General features: G+C 37.7%; 1 protein-coding gene across 2 annotated transcripts; it reads right to left on the bottom strand.

The window, feature by feature from the left end:
• Nucleotides 1–932: 932 nt before the first annotated feature.
• On the bottom strand, nucleotides 933–19,464 carry LOC104219792 (uncharacterized). Of its 2 annotated transcripts, none has more exons than XM_009770530.2 (17): nucleotides 18,944–19,464; nucleotides 17,548–17,642; nucleotides 16,739–16,858; nucleotides 16,080–16,169; nucleotides 15,890–16,005; nucleotides 15,572–15,671; nucleotides 13,130–13,201; nucleotides 13,006–13,053; nucleotides 12,853–12,930; nucleotides 12,522–12,641; nucleotides 10,696–10,801; nucleotides 3,816–3,979; nucleotides 3,515–3,649; nucleotides 2,731–2,861; nucleotides 2,393–2,455; nucleotides 2,205–2,283; nucleotides 933–1,276 (listed from the first exon to the last, which is right to left on the bottom strand). In XM_009770530.2, exons 1-17 carry the CDS (start codon nucleotides 19,254–19,256, stop codon nucleotides 1,226–1,228), a joined length of 1,881 nt encoding a protein of 626 aa, XP_009768832.1. In that variant the 5' UTR covers nucleotides 19,257–19,464; the 3' UTR covers nucleotides 933–1,225. The 2 variants fall into 2 exon arrangements, with proteins under 2 accessions (XP_009768832.1, XP_009768833.1); XM_009770531.2 differs by having other exon boundaries at nucleotides 18,968–19,463.
• Nucleotides 19,465–19,919: the final 455 nt, after the last annotated feature.

Here is a 19,919-nt window from a genome sequence, read left to right as displayed (position 1 = left end):
TATTCTAGAAAGGTGGAGCTGGTAAAGTAAGATACCATCATTTTGGATGTTCACAGTAAGAGATTAAACCCTCTGTCTCTGAATTACTGCTTTATTTAATTCAAAGAGAGTAGGATAATCCAAGATCTTGACTGCAATTACCAGACAAAAATCACTTGACTTCTACTCCAGAGTCGTAAAGATAGCTGAGTTTGCTCAATCATTAAACTGGTCTTTGTGGAGGGGATGACACAATTAATCCTGTTGTTTAAGACACTACAACTCATTTAACTAATCTAAGTCTAGCATAAGCGGACAACTTTAGCCACCTATGCTGGATGGATTTGGATTATAATCATCCTCAGGGCTTGGAATTGGTAGGCTGTACTGGCACACTCGACTAATCCGCCAACATAGACACAATTCTTCAGCAGATAGAGGAATGAATTTAGAAAGATAACCAGAATCACACAAACTCTTGGGAACAGAAAGGATCCATGGCTCGGGAGATATACTGCTGCACATCTTGGAAGCCTATTAAAGGCTGGCTCATTACAACATAAAATTAAAAAAAATAAAAACCAGTGTACTCGCATAAATGGGGTCTGGGGAGGATAGTGTGTACGCAGACCTTACCTCCTACCTTATAGAGATAGGGAGGTAGTTTCCGATAGACCCTCGGCTCAAGGAACAGTGGAGATAAAGCAACCAAGTAGCAAATAATAATAACAACAATGTAATATGGTAAAGACTGGCTCATTGCATCTGAAATTAACCAGAGTAAAACCTCCACCACTAATTTAACAGAAAAAAGGTGGAGTTGGGGGGGGGGGGGGGTTCTCCATAACTCCATGCTGTTCCACAATATCCAACAAAGTCGCCATTGATATCAATATAAAATCTGGCAAGTTCTCAAATCCAAAAAGTCTTCTGAATAGTAAAAACAGATGCAGTGAGAATGTCAAAGAGAGCTACATTTCACTAAAACATAAGTCAATACAATGAACTGGCAGGACGGCTTTGATGACTTAGGTTTTTCTAGTGATTATTATGAACTGTCTCAGTTGTTTACTTGTACAATAACATAGCTATGCCATTGGATAGCAGATACTGGATTCCTGCAACAGCACGTTGAAGCAGGTGTGGGGTTGGAGTACAAGGGTGGAGGAGAGACGATGCCAAATTTAACATCTAATATACAACTGAGAACTAGCCATAGAGCTACAATGAGATTCCACCACTCCTGTTAATTATCACGCCGTAGATGGTCAAATGTGTATGAATCATGGGCGAGATTCTGCATGAAGAAAGAAGTACATTAGAAAGAGAGAAAATGTTGGTCCAAATGTCAAGAGACTACAGTGATTAGCAGAGAATACTCAATCTGAACTGTAACCACAAGCTCACTGTCCAACAAACAAGAAAAGATTGAAAAGAAAAAGCCACTAAATGGAGCTAGAGCTGCCACAAATGGAAGATGCATTTTAATTTACAGAACAATATTAGTGCTGCTCGATGAAATAGTCCAGCCATTATCCCAAGGGATTAGTTTGTTCCAGAACTAGCTATGTTGCAGGCATTCTATTACACCAGAACTTCAAAAAGGTTATTTTATTTTTTTGGTAAAGTAAAGAGCTTACCTTCAAAGAGAGTAATTTTATCCATCAAAAAATAAATTCTGTAACTTATTGGTGTGTCTTATCATTATATCAAAGAAAAGAAAACACATCTCAAAAAGTAATAACTATCCAAAATTTCTGGGTGACAAGACGTAGAGAAACAGGAAATGCAAACTCTCATACAAGTGAGCCTTTACTACAGATAGACCACTAGAAGGCCAAGGTTTTGTTGGACAACTCTGGATTACCCCTGGATCAAATCTTCTCAGGCATGACCAAGGATTGGAAATAGATAAATACAACCAGCCAACTAGATGTAAGCATTTTGAAAGCAAACTAGGACTTGATATAAGGGGCAACCACTTATTATTTAAAATACAGATTTCCTAGCATGAATGAGACGTGCTCTAGGAAAGCAGAAAAAAGTTTCACCTCAAACCCAATTTTTTAGTTTCAAATATTCATGAACATTCCAAAACGGAAGGAGTGTCGTATTAATTCGGGCCGGAGGGAGTAATAGGTTTCAAAAGAAATCAATCTTGCTTGATGTTATTTACTAGAGAGCACTCATAATTTCATGCACAGTTACCAGCAACCCTTGAATACCTGTTCTTGGGCACGGAAATACATGAAAGGTGTATAGTGGAGGAAGTTTGAAACTCTGGAAGTATAAATATCAGCATATCTGCAGTTTCAAGTTAAAAAGATGTAAAAACAGTCCAGATACTTACAAAAATATTTTACCATCAATTAATAGGGGAAATGACATAAATTTTCACAGCACATTGACATACTTCTCAATTTGACGCATCAAGTGGCTTTTATCCCACAGACCTGCACGCGAAAGATAACCCCACCTGAAAGAGAAAATAAGGCAGATAGATTACCCTCAAGTCCAAATTCGTAAATTGAAAAAGAAACCATTCCTGTGAGCTCATCGAGAAAACATGCAGATCTGCAAGTAAACATTCCTTCAACCTTTATACGTTAAACTTGGTCGAGGTGATGTTGACTCACTCTGAACATTAAAATATCAACTAAGAGCTAATGAAACCATAAATAAAACTACTGTAAGAAATCTGAGGCTGAATTGAAGAGACAGGTAACTCCAAAAGAAAAATCTCCAAATCACCTTTTATTGAAAAGCTCTCCGTCCTCATCCAACATTGGACCAATTTTCTGGTCTAGCCTCTGCATAACGACAAGTAGCTTTTGCATGCTTTCTGTGAGTTCATTATCTTCCATATGTGTGGCAGCAAGGGTCTGATGCATAATAAGGCAATACATCTTTAAATTGGTTACATCAAGTAACAAAATGATAGGACAAAGGAACCTACATAAGTTACTAAGACATTGCAAATAGCCTTGTTAGAGAGCCAGACCTTTTTCTTCCTTTTTTGTCTTTTTCCAGATACTGGTTAAAGACTATAGCAAAACAGAACTATAACAACAGCATAAAAAAGTATATTCCCACACAACATACATCCAGTTCAATATTTTCCCCCCGAAGAATAATCCACCAGAAAAGTGAGAAAGAACTATAGAAGGGAAATTCTCAAACAAACTGCTTATGATCTGACAGAGTGTTGTACTCTGTTTCAAAGCTACATTGTAATACAATTTGCAGGCATCCATTTTCCTTTCGATGGTTTCCAGAAAAATAAGGATTAACTCTTTCTACCAACTTGTAATCCTGTAGGTTCAGCTTGCCATTGCAGTAAACACCTTCAATGAGATACGTAATACAATATCAAGAGTTAACAGGTGATACTTTGCATTTGATTTGCATAGTTCCAAGCAACATGTAAAATTGAATTTTGAAGACATTACTTGCAAACATGAAACGGGAGGAAGAATATTTAAGGTTAATCTACAAAAGAGCAAGAATATATATATGGTAGATATAGCAAACTTACCTGTGCAGGACGTCCCATGGTTCTCCTCTGAAGAGCAAGCCTAAGTTGGTTAAAAAGATCACCTAGAACCTCCTTTTGATTGATAAGATCAATCAAAGTAGCTCGATGTTGTTGACTATGAATTAAGGCATTATACTGCAGAATAAGAATTAAAAGCTTGTAAGATACTGAATAACACTGAAATAGAAAGCAAGTAAGATACTAAACTCCAAAAGATTCCACCAAATGGAACCCCCAAATCCAACTAATGGAGCCAAAAGGGAAAGACCCAATCCCAAAGATCTAACGAAGATTAACTAACCTCCTCTTCTAGTTCTCGACAAATCAAAGCAGTTCTCCACCGGAGATGGACCTTGGATACGCTTACATCCGTATATATATGATCACCAACATATAAGATTTCATCTCCATGGACATTGAGAGAACTCTCAATCATCTGAGCGCTTCCTCCAGAGTACAACCCACCTATAAGAAAATTATTAGCTCCAGCAATAGGTGCAGCTTGTAGGAAGGACAAGTCCTGTCCATGTTCAATAGCAAATATGAAATATTATCAATGGCCAAATGTTATGGCGATCGCTGGAGAAAACTCCTGACAAGTGAAAACTCAAAGAAGCCTAACACCTACAAAATTCAGATCCTAAATCAAAAGCAAGAAACTTTTAGAGGTATTTCAAGCACAAAGAAAAATAACATCATTTTTGCATGACGAGGTCGGAGGATAATCTATTTCTATTTTTTTCCTACCCTTTTTTTGGGGTCAAAATACATTGTTAGGGTCATGCTGTTGGGCTACTGTGCCAGTTCTTATGGGCCCTACGCAGTCCTTTAGTAGTTTTAATGACAGCCCATTATCGAAAACTCGGTCAGCTGTCACCATGCTTCTCCCACAACAGGATAACTACACTAGGAACATAGCTTAAACTCCAAGCGAATCTTTAGCAGCAGAATTTCTCTAACTCAAAGTTTCCCAAGGCAATTAAGTTTCCGTCATCTGCAAGCTGCTTTATTTCATCGCCGTAAAAGCAGTATGTACTCCTCAGGTATAAACAGATAAATATGAAGAATAATTTCAACAATGAGATTATCCGTTCCCCTTTCGGCCTTTCCTTCTCTAAATATCCATCTTCTGTTTCTCTTTTAATATATGTAACAATTACATTTAAGCATTGTTAAAATTAGCTACCACCCCATTAATCAGTTAGCTTGTTTCATCCTTCTTTTTCTTTCTGTTTCGGATACTTACTCCTTGAAAATCCTGAAGCCCTGAACTAAGCTAAGATGTTTGTAGGCTTTACTGGAACTTAAGAAACTAAATTTGACAAGTCTAATCCAATTATTCAAGTCTTACTCCATGGTATGCCATCCGAGGATATGGTGACCTTTAAAATCCAACTACTTTCATAATTGAAATGTATCAATAAGAAGCAAATTTCATTGAGAAATAAAACAAAAGTTACACATTAAGCCAACCATATACAACAACAACAAACTTAGTGTAATCCCACAAGTAGAGTCTGGGGAGTATAATATGTATGCAGACCTTACCCCTACCTTGTGAAGGTAGAGAGGCAGTTATCGATAGACCCTCGGCTCAAGGAATAGTGAAAAAGAAGCAACAAACCATAGCAACAACAAAGTAATAAGATAACGGAAGCGAACGGCAAAACGAGTAACAATAAACATCTAAGAATAAGAAAATACAAAAATAGTACTAATACTACATGTAAGACTACGAGAAACTCTTGACTACCTATCAACCTGCAACCCTAATACTCGACCACTACATCTTCCTATCGAGGGACATATCCTCGGTAAGCTGAAGCAATGCCATGTCCTACCTAATTACCTATCCCTAAGTACTTCTTCGACCCTACCTCTACCTGTACTCAACCCGCCATGATCAACCTCTCGCACCTCCTAACCGGGGCATCTACGTCTCTCATTTTCACATGCTTGAACCATCTCACCCTTGATTCCCGCAATTTGTCCTCCACAGGTGCCACTTTCACCCTGTCCCTAATAACTTCATTCATATTCCTATCTTTCCTTGTATGCCACGCATCCATCTCAACATCCTCATTTCTGCTACTTTCATCTTCTGGATATGGGATTTCTTGATTGGTCAACGCTCGGTGCCATATAACATGGTCGGTCTAACCACCACTCTGTAGAACTTTCCTTTTAAGTTGATAAGAATGGACCTTAGGCCTAACTCAACCCCAAAAGCTAGTTTATGAGGTGAGGATTGCCCAAGTCATATAAGGAGACCAAAATACTCATAACCCACCGATGTGGGATACAACTCAACACCCCCTCCCCCTCCACGCCCTGGCCTGCAACTGGAGCGTGGACAATATGAATGGGGGCCCAACATCGGTAACAATAAATTGGGATGGGTCTGGCTCTGATACAATGATAAGAATGGACCTTGGGCCTAACTCAACCCCAAACTAGCTTTTGGGGTTGAGTTAGGCCCAAGGTCCATTCTTATCATAAGTCTTGGTGGTACATTCTTATTACACAAAACCATGGTTATTAAAAGCGCTCGCTTCTCGCTTTAAGCGACGAAGCGAGGCGAGGCGCAGGGGTTACGCTTTTCTAGAAAAAAAGCGACTCACACTAGAAAAGCGTGCTTAAGCGAGAAGCGACGCGTTAAGAAAAGCGATAAAAAGCTCGCTTAACTGAAGCTAGGGCTTTTTTAAAAATTTTGGGCAAATAAACATACGCTCCAAAGGCATCTGTTACCAAAACATTCGCTGGTCTTCTTCTCCAGCCCAGCGAACTCCAGCGACACTGCGACAGACCACTGTTGCTGCAAAACAGGTAAGTTTCTTCTTCTTCTTCTAGTCTTCTTCTTCAATTCTTCTTCTTCTAGTCTGCGACAGACCACTCCTGCTCCAAAACAGGTAAGTTTCTTCTTCTTCTTCTTCGTCTCTTCTTCTTCTTCTTCTTCTTCTTCTTCTTCTTCTTCTTCTTCTTCTTCTTCTTCTGTTCTTCTAGTCTTCTTCTTTTGTTCTTCTGTTCTTCTTCTTCATGCTATGTTTTCTGTATTCTTCTGTTATTCTTCTTCTCTTCTGTTTTTCTTTCAATTTTTTTCTCCAGATTAAGCGCTCATATGTTGCCCTAAATGACTTCTTTTTGTTCTGTTATTAAAAGTGTTCTTTATGCTCTGTTTTCTGTTATTAAAAGTGCCCTTTATGCTCTGTTTTCTGTTTTGTTCTGTGAATTAATTATAATTTTTTTTGGTTGTTGATTGTAGTAAATTTAATTTGATTATTCAATGGCATCAAGCCAAAAAAGAGATCCAGCTTGGGCGTATGGAGTTGCAGTTGGCAATAATAACTCAAGAGTGCAATGTATCTTTTGTCAAAAAATTTATAACGGTGGAATACATCGTCACAAGAGACATCTAATCAGTGGTTTTAGAGATGTCAAAGAATGTCCAAGTGTTCCGGTTACTGTTAAGAAAGAAATGAGAGATTATGTTGAGAAAAAAATGAGTTAAAAAATCCAATGAGCCATGGAGCATCTATGATTAATCTTCTTGGCGAAGATAGTCAAATGGATGAGGATGACGATGAAGTCAATGATATAATGAGGCCACCTCCCTCTAAATCTCAAAGAAAGAATTCAACAAGTGGAAGTGGATCATCTACCACCAGTAGCAATGTGAAAGGTCCTCTTAATTTTTTTTCTCACAAAAACCAAATGAAAAGAGAAAGGGTGAAGATGTTGACTTAGAATCTTGTAGGAAGAGTTTGAGGGAGCGTGATGTAGATGCTTTTGCAAGGTGGATGTATGATGCGGGGCTCCCTTTTAATTGTGTGAATTACACCGATAGTTTTGGTGAATTCATTGAGTCCGTTGGCCAATATGGCCCGAGAATGAAGCCCCCTACAAATCACGAAGTAAGAGTTCCTTGTCTAAAAAAGGAGGTGGAGAAGACAGACAAGATTGTCGAGGAGCATAAGGCGCAATGAAAAGTTTATGGTTGTTCCATTATGATGGACAAATGGACTGCAAAAAATGGAAAAATGGTCATTAATGTTTTGGTGAATTCTCCGAGGGGTAGTGTGTTTCTTGAATCTTATGATGCTAGTGACTCCTCAACCAATTCCAATAAAATGTTCAACTTGTTTGAGAAGACAATATTGAATGTTGGACCGGAAAATGTGGTTCAAGTTGTCACTGATAACGCAAGTGAGAATAAAAAAGCGGGTGACATGTTGAAAGGAGTTTTCCCAAATATTTATTAGACTCCTTGTGCTGCACATTGTATCAACTTGATGTTTGGTGACATTTTCAAGTTAGCCCCATATGCTACAGGTGAACAAGCGGTTCTTATTTTCTATTTTAAATTTTTAACCTTAATGTTAATAGCTTATACTTATTAACTATGAAATTTGACTTCGTACAGTTTTTGCTAAGGCGATCAAGATACATTCTTACATTAGTCAAAGGCCGTTGTTGTTGAACATGATGAAGAGATACACAAAACAAAGAAATTTGGTGAAACCGGCTAAGACAAGATTCGCAACAGCTATCTTGACCTTGCATACCTTTTACCTGCAAAAGCAAAATTTGCGAACGTTGGTCTTGTCAACCGAATGGAGTGAGAGTATCTATGCAAAGGAAGCTCTTGGGAAAGAAGTTGCGAGATTTATTATTGGTCCATATTTTTGGAATGACACTGTTCAAGCACTTAAAGTTGGTAATTTTTTGGTTAGTGTACTTCGTTTGGTGGATGGGGAGAAAAACCACCAATGGGATACATTTATGAAGCCATGGATAGGGCTAAAGAAGCTATTGAGAAGGCATGTGATCATGATAGGAGGAAATATGAGAGAGTGTTTGAAATCATTGATAAAAGGTGGGATGATCAGCTTCATCAACCTTTACATGCAGCAGGGCATATTTTGAACCCCGGATTGTTTTACACAAACAATGAGAACAAGATTTTAGATTTAAACATTTGGAAGGGGTACCATGCATGTGTTGCGAAGTTGGTGCCAGATGAAGCGATGCAAGACAAAATAGGGCAAGAGCTTGGTGTGTATATGCAAGCCGATGGAATTCTTGGATTAGCTTCGACCATTAGAGGCAGAACCAAATTGGCACAGGGTGAGCAATTTTTTTCAATTGTTTTACTCTTTAGAGCTTTAACTTTCAAGTTATTAACTTCTAAAATAATACTTCTACAGTTGAATGGTGGATGCAATTTGGTTATGATATTCCTAACTTGCAACAATTTGCTATTAGAGTTCAAAGCTTAGCTAGTAGCTCATCCGGATGCGAGAGAAATTGGAGTGTTTATGAACATGTGAGAAGCTATATTACATTATTACTAAATTAAAGTTTATCTCAATTGTCCTAAGTACTCCTCTTAGTTACTTTCTACATCTGCAGATTCATACTAAGAAGAGGAACAGACTTGAGCTAAAGAAACTCAATGATCTCGTGTTCGTAAAATATAATAGAACATTGGCTCGTCGTTACAAAGCTCGCAATATCTGAAGCAAATGAATGGTTAACTGGAGGCCCAGAAAATCACGAAGAAGAAGAAGTGTTTGAAGGAGAAGGTCTCACTTTTGGTCATGTTGCTATGGCAAGTGGAGTTGAAGAGAATGTTTATGGTTTTAGGGGAAGTACTTTAAGGAGCAAAGAAAGAGTATCTACAAGTAAAAGTACATGTACAAGTAGAACCTTAATTAATGAAGCTCCGATGAAGAAGAAGATGATGATGACCAATATAATAACTCGAACATGATGACGCTTCAAGAGTTTGGAGATCTTGTTGAAGAATAGGATGTTGCTCCTTTTGTGATTTTGTTTTGCACTTGCTTAATATGTTATGACTTTTGAGGATTATTCACTATCTAGCTTTAGCATCTATTATTTGCTTCTTGATTCAAGAATTGAAACATTTGCTTAATGTGTTATTTTTAATGAGTTCTTAGCCATTTATCTATGCCTATTTTTTTTATTTATGTGTTAAATTGCGCTTCACAGCAAAAAAGCGTGCGCTTCGCTTCTCGCTTCTGTGAAGCGAGGCCTCGTCGCTTTTTTGCGCTTAACGCTTTCCAAAACACTGCACAAAACACCATAAGCGAGCATTCATTTCATCCACCCTGCTCCAGTACGATGTGTAACATTCTCGTCAATCTCCCGGTTGCCTTGGAATACAAACCCAAGATATTTGAAACTATCTCTCTTAGGGATGACTTGTGTATCAAGCTTCACTTCCATTTCGGCGTCATGCATCCCATCATTGAACTTGCACTCCAATACTCTGTTTTCTTCCTACTCAACTAGAAACTTTTAAACTCCAGAGTCTGTCTCCAAACCTCCAGCCTACCGTTAACCCCGCCTCACGTCTCGTCAATCAACACTATTTATCTGCAAATAACATACACCATGACACCTTCCCTTGAAAGTGTCGCATCAGCACATCCATCGCTAGGGCGAATAAAAATGGGCTAAGAGCAGAGCTCTGATGCAACCCTATTACCACTGGAAAATGTTCATAGTCTCCTCCCACAGTCCACACTCGGTCTTAGCTCTATCGTACCTGTCCTTAATCACCCTAGTGTATGCTACCGGAACACCGCTAACCTCCAAATATCTCCATAGAACCTCCCTCGAAACTTTTTCATAAGTTCTTTCTAGGTCAATGAACACCATATGCAAGTCCTTCTTCCTCGTACTGCTCCATCAATCCCCTCACAAGATGAATGGCTTATGTAGTCGACCGCCCCGGCATGAATCCGAACTAGTTCTCAGAAATAGACACTCTCCTCCGCACCCTCCTCTCTACCACCCTCTCCCAAATTTTCATACTATGACTCAGCAGCTTGATACCCCTAAAGTTGTTGCAATTCTGGACTTCACCTTTGTTCTTGTACAACGGAATCATCAAGTTCCACCTTATTCTTTGGGCATCCTCTTCGTCCTAAAAATGATATTAAACAATCCAGTAAGCCACTCCAAGGCTGTTCCGGCCGCGTCCTTTCAAAATTCCACTGGGATCTCATCTGGCTCATTTGCCAACCATATACAGAGATGGCGAAAAATGTTAGAAAAAGAAATTGTGCTAGAATGAGACATAAGGAGGAGATGATTTCATTTACTTATCAAAATAAGGGATGATTTTCGTATCATTAATTAGAAGAATTAATCACCTGGGCGAGCCTTAAAACAAGGACGCATTAGACCTTCACCAGTCACAACTTCATACATTGGGTGGGACATTTGGAAGAATTCCGGCTTCCTAGATGAGACTATAACCTGCAAATGATAAAGAAGGAAAATAGATTTAGTTACAGAACCATTTAATGTTTCAATAAATTAATCACTGGACAGAGAAAACAAGACCTCATAAATGCAATATTACCAGACTAGAAAAAATTCTTACTAATAAAAGGATTTCAAAAAAGACTAGCTCCAACCCCACACAATTTTTGACATTTTTCCCTTCTAGAGTTTCTTTCAATGATAACAATCATTCTGCTAATTGTCCTCAAGAATCAATCCATAAAGACCATCCAACTTGTGGATTGTCATTTTCTACCCAAACAAATATCTAGGCCACCCAGTGTAATTAAAAACAATTGGTTCGTCACTTAAAAAGATGAAACAATGCGAAGCAAGGGGTTATCGGCTTATCGCTTCATGGGTGAAGCCATGCGCTTCAGAGAAGTGTGTCCGCCAAATAATGATGCAAAACGTGATCCAAACGAGATTGTTTGGTTCTTTTTGTTGAATATCAATGTTAGGAGGTCGGTTTAATAATAAAGTTAGTTATTTTAATTGCAAGGTCCATGGAGGTTGACACAAAGAGCGAGAATTGAAGAGCATGCTTCTTTGAAGTAAAGCGTACAATTAACAAAAAATTGAAAAGTATCAAACATATATGAATTTAGCAAGGAAACCCAACCACCACCACCACCCCACCACCACCCCCAAAACAAAGAGGAAAAAGGAAAGGCAGTTAAGCAAGTACTTTCTATGACTTATTACAGAGATGAAGGGGGAACGAAAAAGAAGCTTTTGCCAAACTGTTAAGTGTCCCACATAGGCTAAGCTAATGAGTTATTGTTTCCTTACATACTATTGGACAATCCTCGTTCATGAACTAGTTTTGTGGATGAGTTAGACCCAGGTCCAAAAGAATAGCTGCTAAGAAATATTTTGTACTTGCCCATCGCCAAAGAAAAAATTACTGAAAAAGAAAATAAAAATACAAATAAAGGTGATCGTTCTCTCCTTTATGTCAGAGTTACATGGTTTCCTTTTTTTGTTCTTTCTTTCTCTTTTCTTGTAATTTGCAAGTTGCAACACCATTCTTTCCAAGTAGGATATGGTAAGAGTTATTAATAATCATTTAGTTTATGTCATCCAATTTAACTGTTGAGTATCCCAAATTCAATGAGGAAACAAGTTGTTGTCTCCTTATGGTCTTGGACAATCCTTACCTTGCAGTTGGCTTATGCCCCTGCTACATTTTCATAACGTGACATCAGAGCCAGACCCATCCTTATTCTTGATGTATGAAATGTTGGGTCCCTATGTCATGTTGTCCACGCTCTGGATTGTCAACACTAGGCGTGCGTGGTATTGGGGTGGCCTGTATTGGTTGAAGGAATGGATTGAATACGGGGTAATCCTCGTATCATGAGTTAACTTTTGAGTTGGGTTAGACCAAAGTTCTTTTTTTAAAATTAACAACATAAGAGGAGCTCAACAACAAGGAGAACTTATGCATTGATTGTCCAGAACTCAATATGAGCAGAACGATTGGGAAATGGAAAGAGGACTTTAATTTGTAGCACACAATAAAAGAGTCAAAATAGTTAGCCCTCAAATTCTAACTATGACATTTGGCAAGACAAAATTATCTTTTATATAATCTTCTCTTCAATGCATTAATACTATGAGATCAAGACTTAAGTGGCTAACTGTTGGAGATAAAGTAAATTAGCTATTATCGTGATCTTGTTCTACTTACCATCTCAAATAGATCTCGCCAGCTCATATCATTGGGAAGATACCGATTAAACGAATGCTGCATCATTTTGTCTGTGTAATGATAATCTGAATTTGTAATCAGCAAGAGCCTCTTCCCAGCCTGACGAAACATGAAATGTTAGATGCTAAATCAACCATCTTTTTTTGTTAGGAGCTCAAATAAATATTAAATATGAAATTGGACAACTTAATCTCACCCTTGATTGTCTTATTGTACCTTTACAGACTTGCTAGGCTAAAATCATTAAGTTTATTCATGCAAGGCTCTAAAATAGAACAATGATATTTAATTCAAATGGATAGAGTTACACCTCCTTTTGATCCAATAATGCCAAAGGTAGCTCAGGATCAGGCTCTACAAATAGTTCAGGTTTGGACATTATCTCACTCTGCATGGGTGACACAGATTAGAGTGATATTTCCAGCTCCCAACATGTGAAACTATGGATCAACGAAACACATACCTTCAGTTGACCTTCTACATGTGCCCTGAAGAGTGCCTTACCAACAGCCTAAATAGAATACAAAAGAGTTGGCAAACTCAAGGTTCAGATCACAATCCATTCACGCACAGCATCCAAATCATACCTTGTAAAGCCCTTTATAATCAAGTGGACAGAGATCTGGTCCTATAACTCCTTCATCCAGCCTATCTACCATCTGCAAAAGAGATGTGTCTAGGACATAGGGCTAAAGTGCTGAAGAAGCAATACTTAGAGCTAGATACATTCTTCTTTGTTAAAACCCCTGATGTTCAAGAAATTTATGCAATTCGAATATAACATCGTTAAGCAGAAACAAGCAACTGGATGAAACTTTACCCAAATATAGTTTAGCAAAATATCAGCCTCTACCGAAAGGAGTAGTACTACGAGTATCGTAGAATTTGTTTATCAAAAGAGAGAACCACTTCAGTAAACATTACTTATTAGACTGATCTCATCTTTTGCAGGTTCAACAACAAATTAACTGAATGCGGAACAAAAACTTAAAATGAAAATTTAAAGCAACCATTTGCGAACAATCAAACTTCAGCATACATATCTAGCATCTTATGGAGCAAAACTCTGCAAGATTCTCTTTCCAGCTTGTTTATAACTTGTTTAACAAAGGAAAATATTCTTTCTGTAGAAAAGGGGATGAGAAATGAATATTTTTTGAAGACGGAGTTCGCTTCTTTGATCAATTTGGGCAATGGCAAAGACCAAAATCTTTTGCAAACTATATCAAGGCACCTCTAAGAGACTGCAATTGACCTTCTCTTCACTTCTGCATAGGTTGCCCTCTCGAGCCTGAGAAGCTTATAAGTAGGATGAGTAATAGTTTAGGTCAAACAGAGATTTTTATCCTCTTACCACAGTTTGTGGAGACGTCCTTTCTATCTAGGTATCAATCTCTTTTGGCAAATACGTGGTAGATGAGTGTATTCCATTTCTATAAAAAAAGGAAATATAACTACAGAAAGGATAAACCATCTTTTAGGAGAAGTTCTCCTCTATGAAAGGATTAAAAACAAGTAGCTTCATGAACAAAGCTAGAAAAATACTTTGCAAATCACATATGAATAAACCAATAAACAATCAATATCCATACCCTATGCCGCCTCCAGGGCTTTGGTTTAACAGTAGAGCGCAACACGTGATGTGTTGATTAGGCGTACGGCACGGGTTCGAACCTTGCCGTAGACAAAAGCGCAGTCTTTTAGTGGAGAAGGATAAAGGGGCGAGCCCATCATCATCCGAGTTTCGGACTGTGCGATACTAGCCCTCGAGAGTTATCGGAAAAAAATATCCATGCCATGCCAACTATAGAATATCCACTTTTGAACTGCAAAAGCACCAATAACAAACCTCGTGTTCACCACAATCTGACGCCCAAAGTCAAGAGATCATCTAAAGTAAGCACCTACTTAAGGAAGATATTCCACAATACCTAAATCAGCCTCCAGCTCAACCAGGCACCTATAGTCCACAAGCCCTCAGTTGTGCTTATTCCAACAATCATTTTCTTAGGATTGCAAGCCTGAGGAGACAAGCTACACATGGAATTAATCATGAGACTATCTTAGGTCTTTTCCTTAATCTTTCTCCCTCATCAATCGCATTACAACTTTTCAAACTAAACATTCTCTGAACATGTCCCTACATAGTATTGCCAACACTAGCCTACAACTTTACAGTCTTCTACTCCGCCAGAAATGCATTATGCACTACTCTTGGAAAAAGAATAAAGAGATTTATTATACAAAATCGCTATCGTATCTTCTTCCTAATAACTTACCCGCCCACTTTCACCATATTTTACTATAATTCACCACCATACTTAGCTGGCGCTTCCTTAAGAAGCTTTGTCTTGACATCCCTCGTCTTCCAATCTTTTTTTAAAATCAAGAAATCTCATAAATCTTTGCTTGATTCAGAAGTTTATAAGGCGGTGGAATGACAGAAATACCTTCAAGAAAAATTGGTTTAAGAAAGTTCCTAAAAAGAACTCAAGGATCAATGACACTTTCGTTAATAAGTTGTTGGAACAGAGCTAGCTGGAATCCTCTGTGGAGAAGGAAACGTAAAACAGAGAGCAGTAACGAAGCGACCTTTCAGGAATGAAGAGTGTCCATCCCCTTCATGGTCAAGCGTTTATAGAGGACACCAAGATATAAACCAGGGCAATAAAACAGGCCATACAACCTCTGATCCTAGCAAACTAGAACATTAAATTATTATCAATCAATAAATAGCTCAAAAAGAAACCAAACTCAAGAAGATCCCTAAAACAATTACAAAACAGATAATCAAATCACCTCAACCAAAAAGAAAGAAACATAACAAATAAAACAATGATTAATGAAAACCCTCAACCTACAATGATCTTTTTTTTAATAGGAAAGTAACTGCATAAAGAACAGATGGAAGTCATACAAATCCTTTCACAATAAAAAAACCTAACAAATGTATATGACAAACATGAAAAAATAAAGTCATTTAGTAGGCAGTCATGGCATGGTATATTGAGGGAGGCCAAGTGATCTACCTGCATATAAGCCACTGCTTCTGAAACTGAGAATAGTGTATTGAGGAACTCCCATCTGCTCTCCTTACGCAGATCAACCAGTTCTCTCCCGTAAATCTCACTTCCATACATAGAAAATATGAGATGCTACCCAAAATGTTACCCAATTTTCCACAGAGCACATAAAATGTGGAACATTCATTCAGATTTTCATGGAGCAAATAAATTTGAAACTTTCCCAATTTGCAAAACAACATTTGTGGACCATCTTTGCTATAAAAATGGATATATGGATCGATATTTGGAACTGATTAGCAGGCACAAAATCCCAAGCCATACCTCACTTCTCGAGTTGAGAGCATTCTCGTTCCATGCATTGCCCTCTTAATATACCCAAATCTATCTGCTTTAACCAGGTTACCTTTCTCTTTGTCTATTACAAGACCTCTAATCACCTGTTTTCCAATGAAATGTCCTCAAATGGGTATTAAAGACAAACCATTAACATGATCACATGGTCAGACTATACCAGTTCAGGGTCAAATGCAAGCCCATCCACAGGGAAACCCACACTTCTCAGATTTTCCATGCAGTAATCATAAGCCCTTCCTTCCCAGGCCTGTACATTATTGGACTTCGTCATACTATACCAGTAACCAATGACAAAAACAAGACAATTTAAAGCTCCTCAAGGGACAAAAAAAAAAGAATATACATGACAGCAATGTATTAAAACTTTTATAGTCTAAATGCTAATCAATGGCACTTCCAACAACAACCTAAGAGAATAAAATTGAAAAAAAGTGCAACTCAAACAAGCAACGTCAATGAAATTAGGGCAAACAGAGCACTTTTTCTTTTTTTTGATAACACACAAAGCATTTTTTCCTTTTCATCAGAATTCAATAGCCTCTAACACCTAAAAGAAGTATAAACCTCACAAGGCACCAAGATAAAAGAATTAGTAACAAATAAAACAGATATATGGATAAAAACTGCCTACGATGCCTTATAGGACTAGTTCCCTGCATAGCATTGGCATATCATTGTCCTATGCAAGTCAGAAATCAAGAAAATAATAAATGTGGGGGGTAAATGAAAGAAATAAATGTATATGCAACGACACATTTGCCTGAATTTGTAAAAAGGAAACCACAAACTAATATGTCACACGAAACAAGAACTTACCATCACGTTATAGTGCATCAGTGTATAGTCCATATCGTAACCAATTACACTTATTGATCGTAGATTTAATGTGCGTGTGCAGAATATGCCACGGGGGGAATGTCGAGCAGAATGCGGAACCTGCACCATTATATGAGTCAGATATTGCAAAGATCAACATGCCAATGCTACAGCTGCTTCCAAAATAAGAGGTGACAAATCTTCAGTGGATTTAAACATCAGAGATGTCACGTAAACACTGCAAGCAGTTAGCAAAATAAGATGCTAAGATACAATGCCTTTTTTTAGTTCATGCTGTAAAAGCATTTCAATGAATATAACATGCAGAAAAGCCCACAAGAATCACATGTCCCTCTCTCAACACTGAGATATACATAAGCTTAATTTTTCCCTAGTTGAGAGGGGGAAAAGCTAAATCTCATATTTAACGATAAGATAAGAAACATAAGAATCTACTACTATAGCTTCAGCCAATTAAGAGACTAAATCGGTCATTCACTTAAAAAAAACTTCAAGTAATTATATGATTATCACAAGATGAAGCTTTGTACATAATCATACAAGATCATTTACACACAAAAAATTGATTAGCATATAAATTTTGAGCGCAGTTAAATGGACCATTGTCTAGTTGCAATTTCACATCCAATTGACATCCAAAAAAAGAACGGTACTGTTCATAGCAAACAGTAAGCACATGACACGGAGCAAAAGTGTTTGCTCATTGTAAGAAATTTCAGCAAGTGATACGCACAACAAAATGCTAACTTGATAAATGCAATACAAAGACAAGGTCAGTATTACAGCACCGGAATGCCCAAGTGTTTAAGCAGGTTCTCTGCTTCTTGAGCTTCCATTTTTGCCACCTCCTCAATAGGGCCTTGCAGTGCCTGGCCATCAATTCCTGCATCATTCGAAGGTAAAATGATAAGGAAAACACCCTACTATATACACCAAAAGTTGTATCTTCTTTTCTTTTGCTTTTCTATTTAAAGCTCTGTTTAATTTGAATAATCAATTTCATTCATTATAATTAAAACTTCAGTTATCATTACAAAGCCACCTTTTATTATTATTATTATTATCAAATGCAAGTGATCAATAAAACTTTCATTTTTCCGATGCAGGTCATTACAAAATCTTCCATTTTATGATGCTTTTGCCTCGACACAAAGTTTGGATTGTTAATTTGACTTGCGTATTATATAAGTGTGTAGTGAAATAGTGGTTAAAACATTAGTTTGATCAAGAAAACCCAAATCAAATTTAGAATTTGAATAGTTCATTGAAGTTAAATTCTTGATAGTCACCTTTATTATAATTAGCGGAAACCAAAATACCAAGAGTATCATATAAACTGGAACAAAGGGCTAAAGGAGGATTTGAATAACCATAAGCAATTTAAAAGCTACAGCTTTTTTGTGAATTAAGCGATTAGTAGAAGGGGAACCTTGGGACAACACTTGTTGAGTGTGTGTGAACAAAGTCCCACGTGGAAAGCAGCAAAGAAAAATGATCTACTTATAAGGAATTGGATACTATTAATGTTGTAAGGCCTTTTAGGGAAAACCGTGCGGGCTTTGCCCAAAACAGACAATATCACACCATGTTAACAGTGTCTTTGGGCCGTTTAGTCCAATAACTGATATAAGAGCCAACGGTTTGGCGGGACTATGGAGATGGCAGAGTGTGGCGTGGGGCCCGACTTAGTACCTTTGCCCGTCTACGAGGTTTACGACTTTGAAGATGCATATACAGCCTTTGGGCTTCGATGACCGTAAATACTTAAGATCATGTGGGTGACACACAATTACTTCCAAATTAGCCCATGAATGGTGATGAGCCATGTGTAACTTACTTCAAGGGGAAGATTGTTGGGTGTGAACAAAGTACCACATGGAAGTAAAAAAGAAAAGAAAAATGGTTTACTTATTAATGGTATGAAGACCTTTTGGGAAAAGGCGTGCACGTTTGCCCAAAACGGACAATATTACACCGTGTTAAAGAGTATTTTTGGACCGTTGCATACAAGACCCAATGTATGGTCCAATCCCCACCCCAACCCAACCAAACCCAAAAAAAATGTGGAAGCTTAGTGCATCAAACTGGCATTTTTAAGCAATGAGCAACACATACTTAACTAATCAGAATCAATTCAAAAGCTCAACCAAAGAGGCCAAAATCCTCTTCTTTTTTTGAGCTTACTTGTAGAGATGTATGGAATAGTACCAAAATTGAGGTTCAAATCGCCTTTGGTGCTTTGACCAAGGTAATCCACTTCAGACTTTGTGTTAGAAGTAACAACTGAGAACACATCTTCGCCAGGTGGCACCGACGTAGTGGCGCAGCGGCAAGAGAACCCATTTACATGAGCATACGAACTAGGCGAGCGTAACACCAATGCACTGTTAGAGAATTTAACGGGTTTTGGCAGAAGATAAGGACTTCCAGTAGTACTATTTGGTATATTCATGCAGCTTGCTACAGATTGGCAAACTGTCGAACACCTCATGTGCATAAATTTGCGGCTGAATTCCAACACCCAAACCCAAAAAGAGAAATGTTCGATTGGGTGTAGTTAGGATTTGGAAGTCGCCGCTACTTCAACAATGGAGAGTGACGTTTATACTTTACTAATTTCGTAGTGCCAATGATCGTGAAAGTTGCTACTTTTTCCCCCTTTCTCTACTTGTCAACTATTGTAAGGAAGTTGACACTATTTTTTTATACTCTATTTTAAAATATAATATATTTTGTAAAATAAAAAAAGTAGACAAAGCCAAATATCACCTAGGGTTTGAATTTGATTTTATATTATTTGATGGGGTAATAGCATTTTTGGTCCCTGGATTATTGGTAAATGCTAATTGAGGTCCTTTATCATATATGAGTCAATACATTTAATCTCAGTTAATTGAAAAGTGTGATTTTGCTCCCTTTATATAGGAAAAATGTATTTGAACTATTTTTTGAAGTATAATATAATATCCTCAAATGTAAAGTAACAGTACAAGATTAACATAACAGTACAAGATTATCCTCAAATGTATTGGTACTTTTTTCTTTCTTCTTTATTCAGGAGAGGGACTTTGAAGTGGTTGAATTAGTCATCTGCTGATTTATCTCTTTCTTTAAATTTGACTAATAGTTAGGTGGTGTGCAATGCAAATCAGTGTTATTA

This window comes from Nicotiana sylvestris, chromosome 10 (assembly GCF_000393655.2).
Source record: "Nicotiana sylvestris chromosome 10, ASM39365v2, whole genome shotgun sequence".
Classification (NCBI taxonomy): Eukaryota; Viridiplantae; Streptophyta; class Magnoliopsida; order Solanales; family Solanaceae; genus Nicotiana; species Nicotiana sylvestris.
The sequence above is the reverse complement of the archived record's forward strand: the minus strand, read 5'-3'. Positions and strand labels throughout refer to the sequence as shown.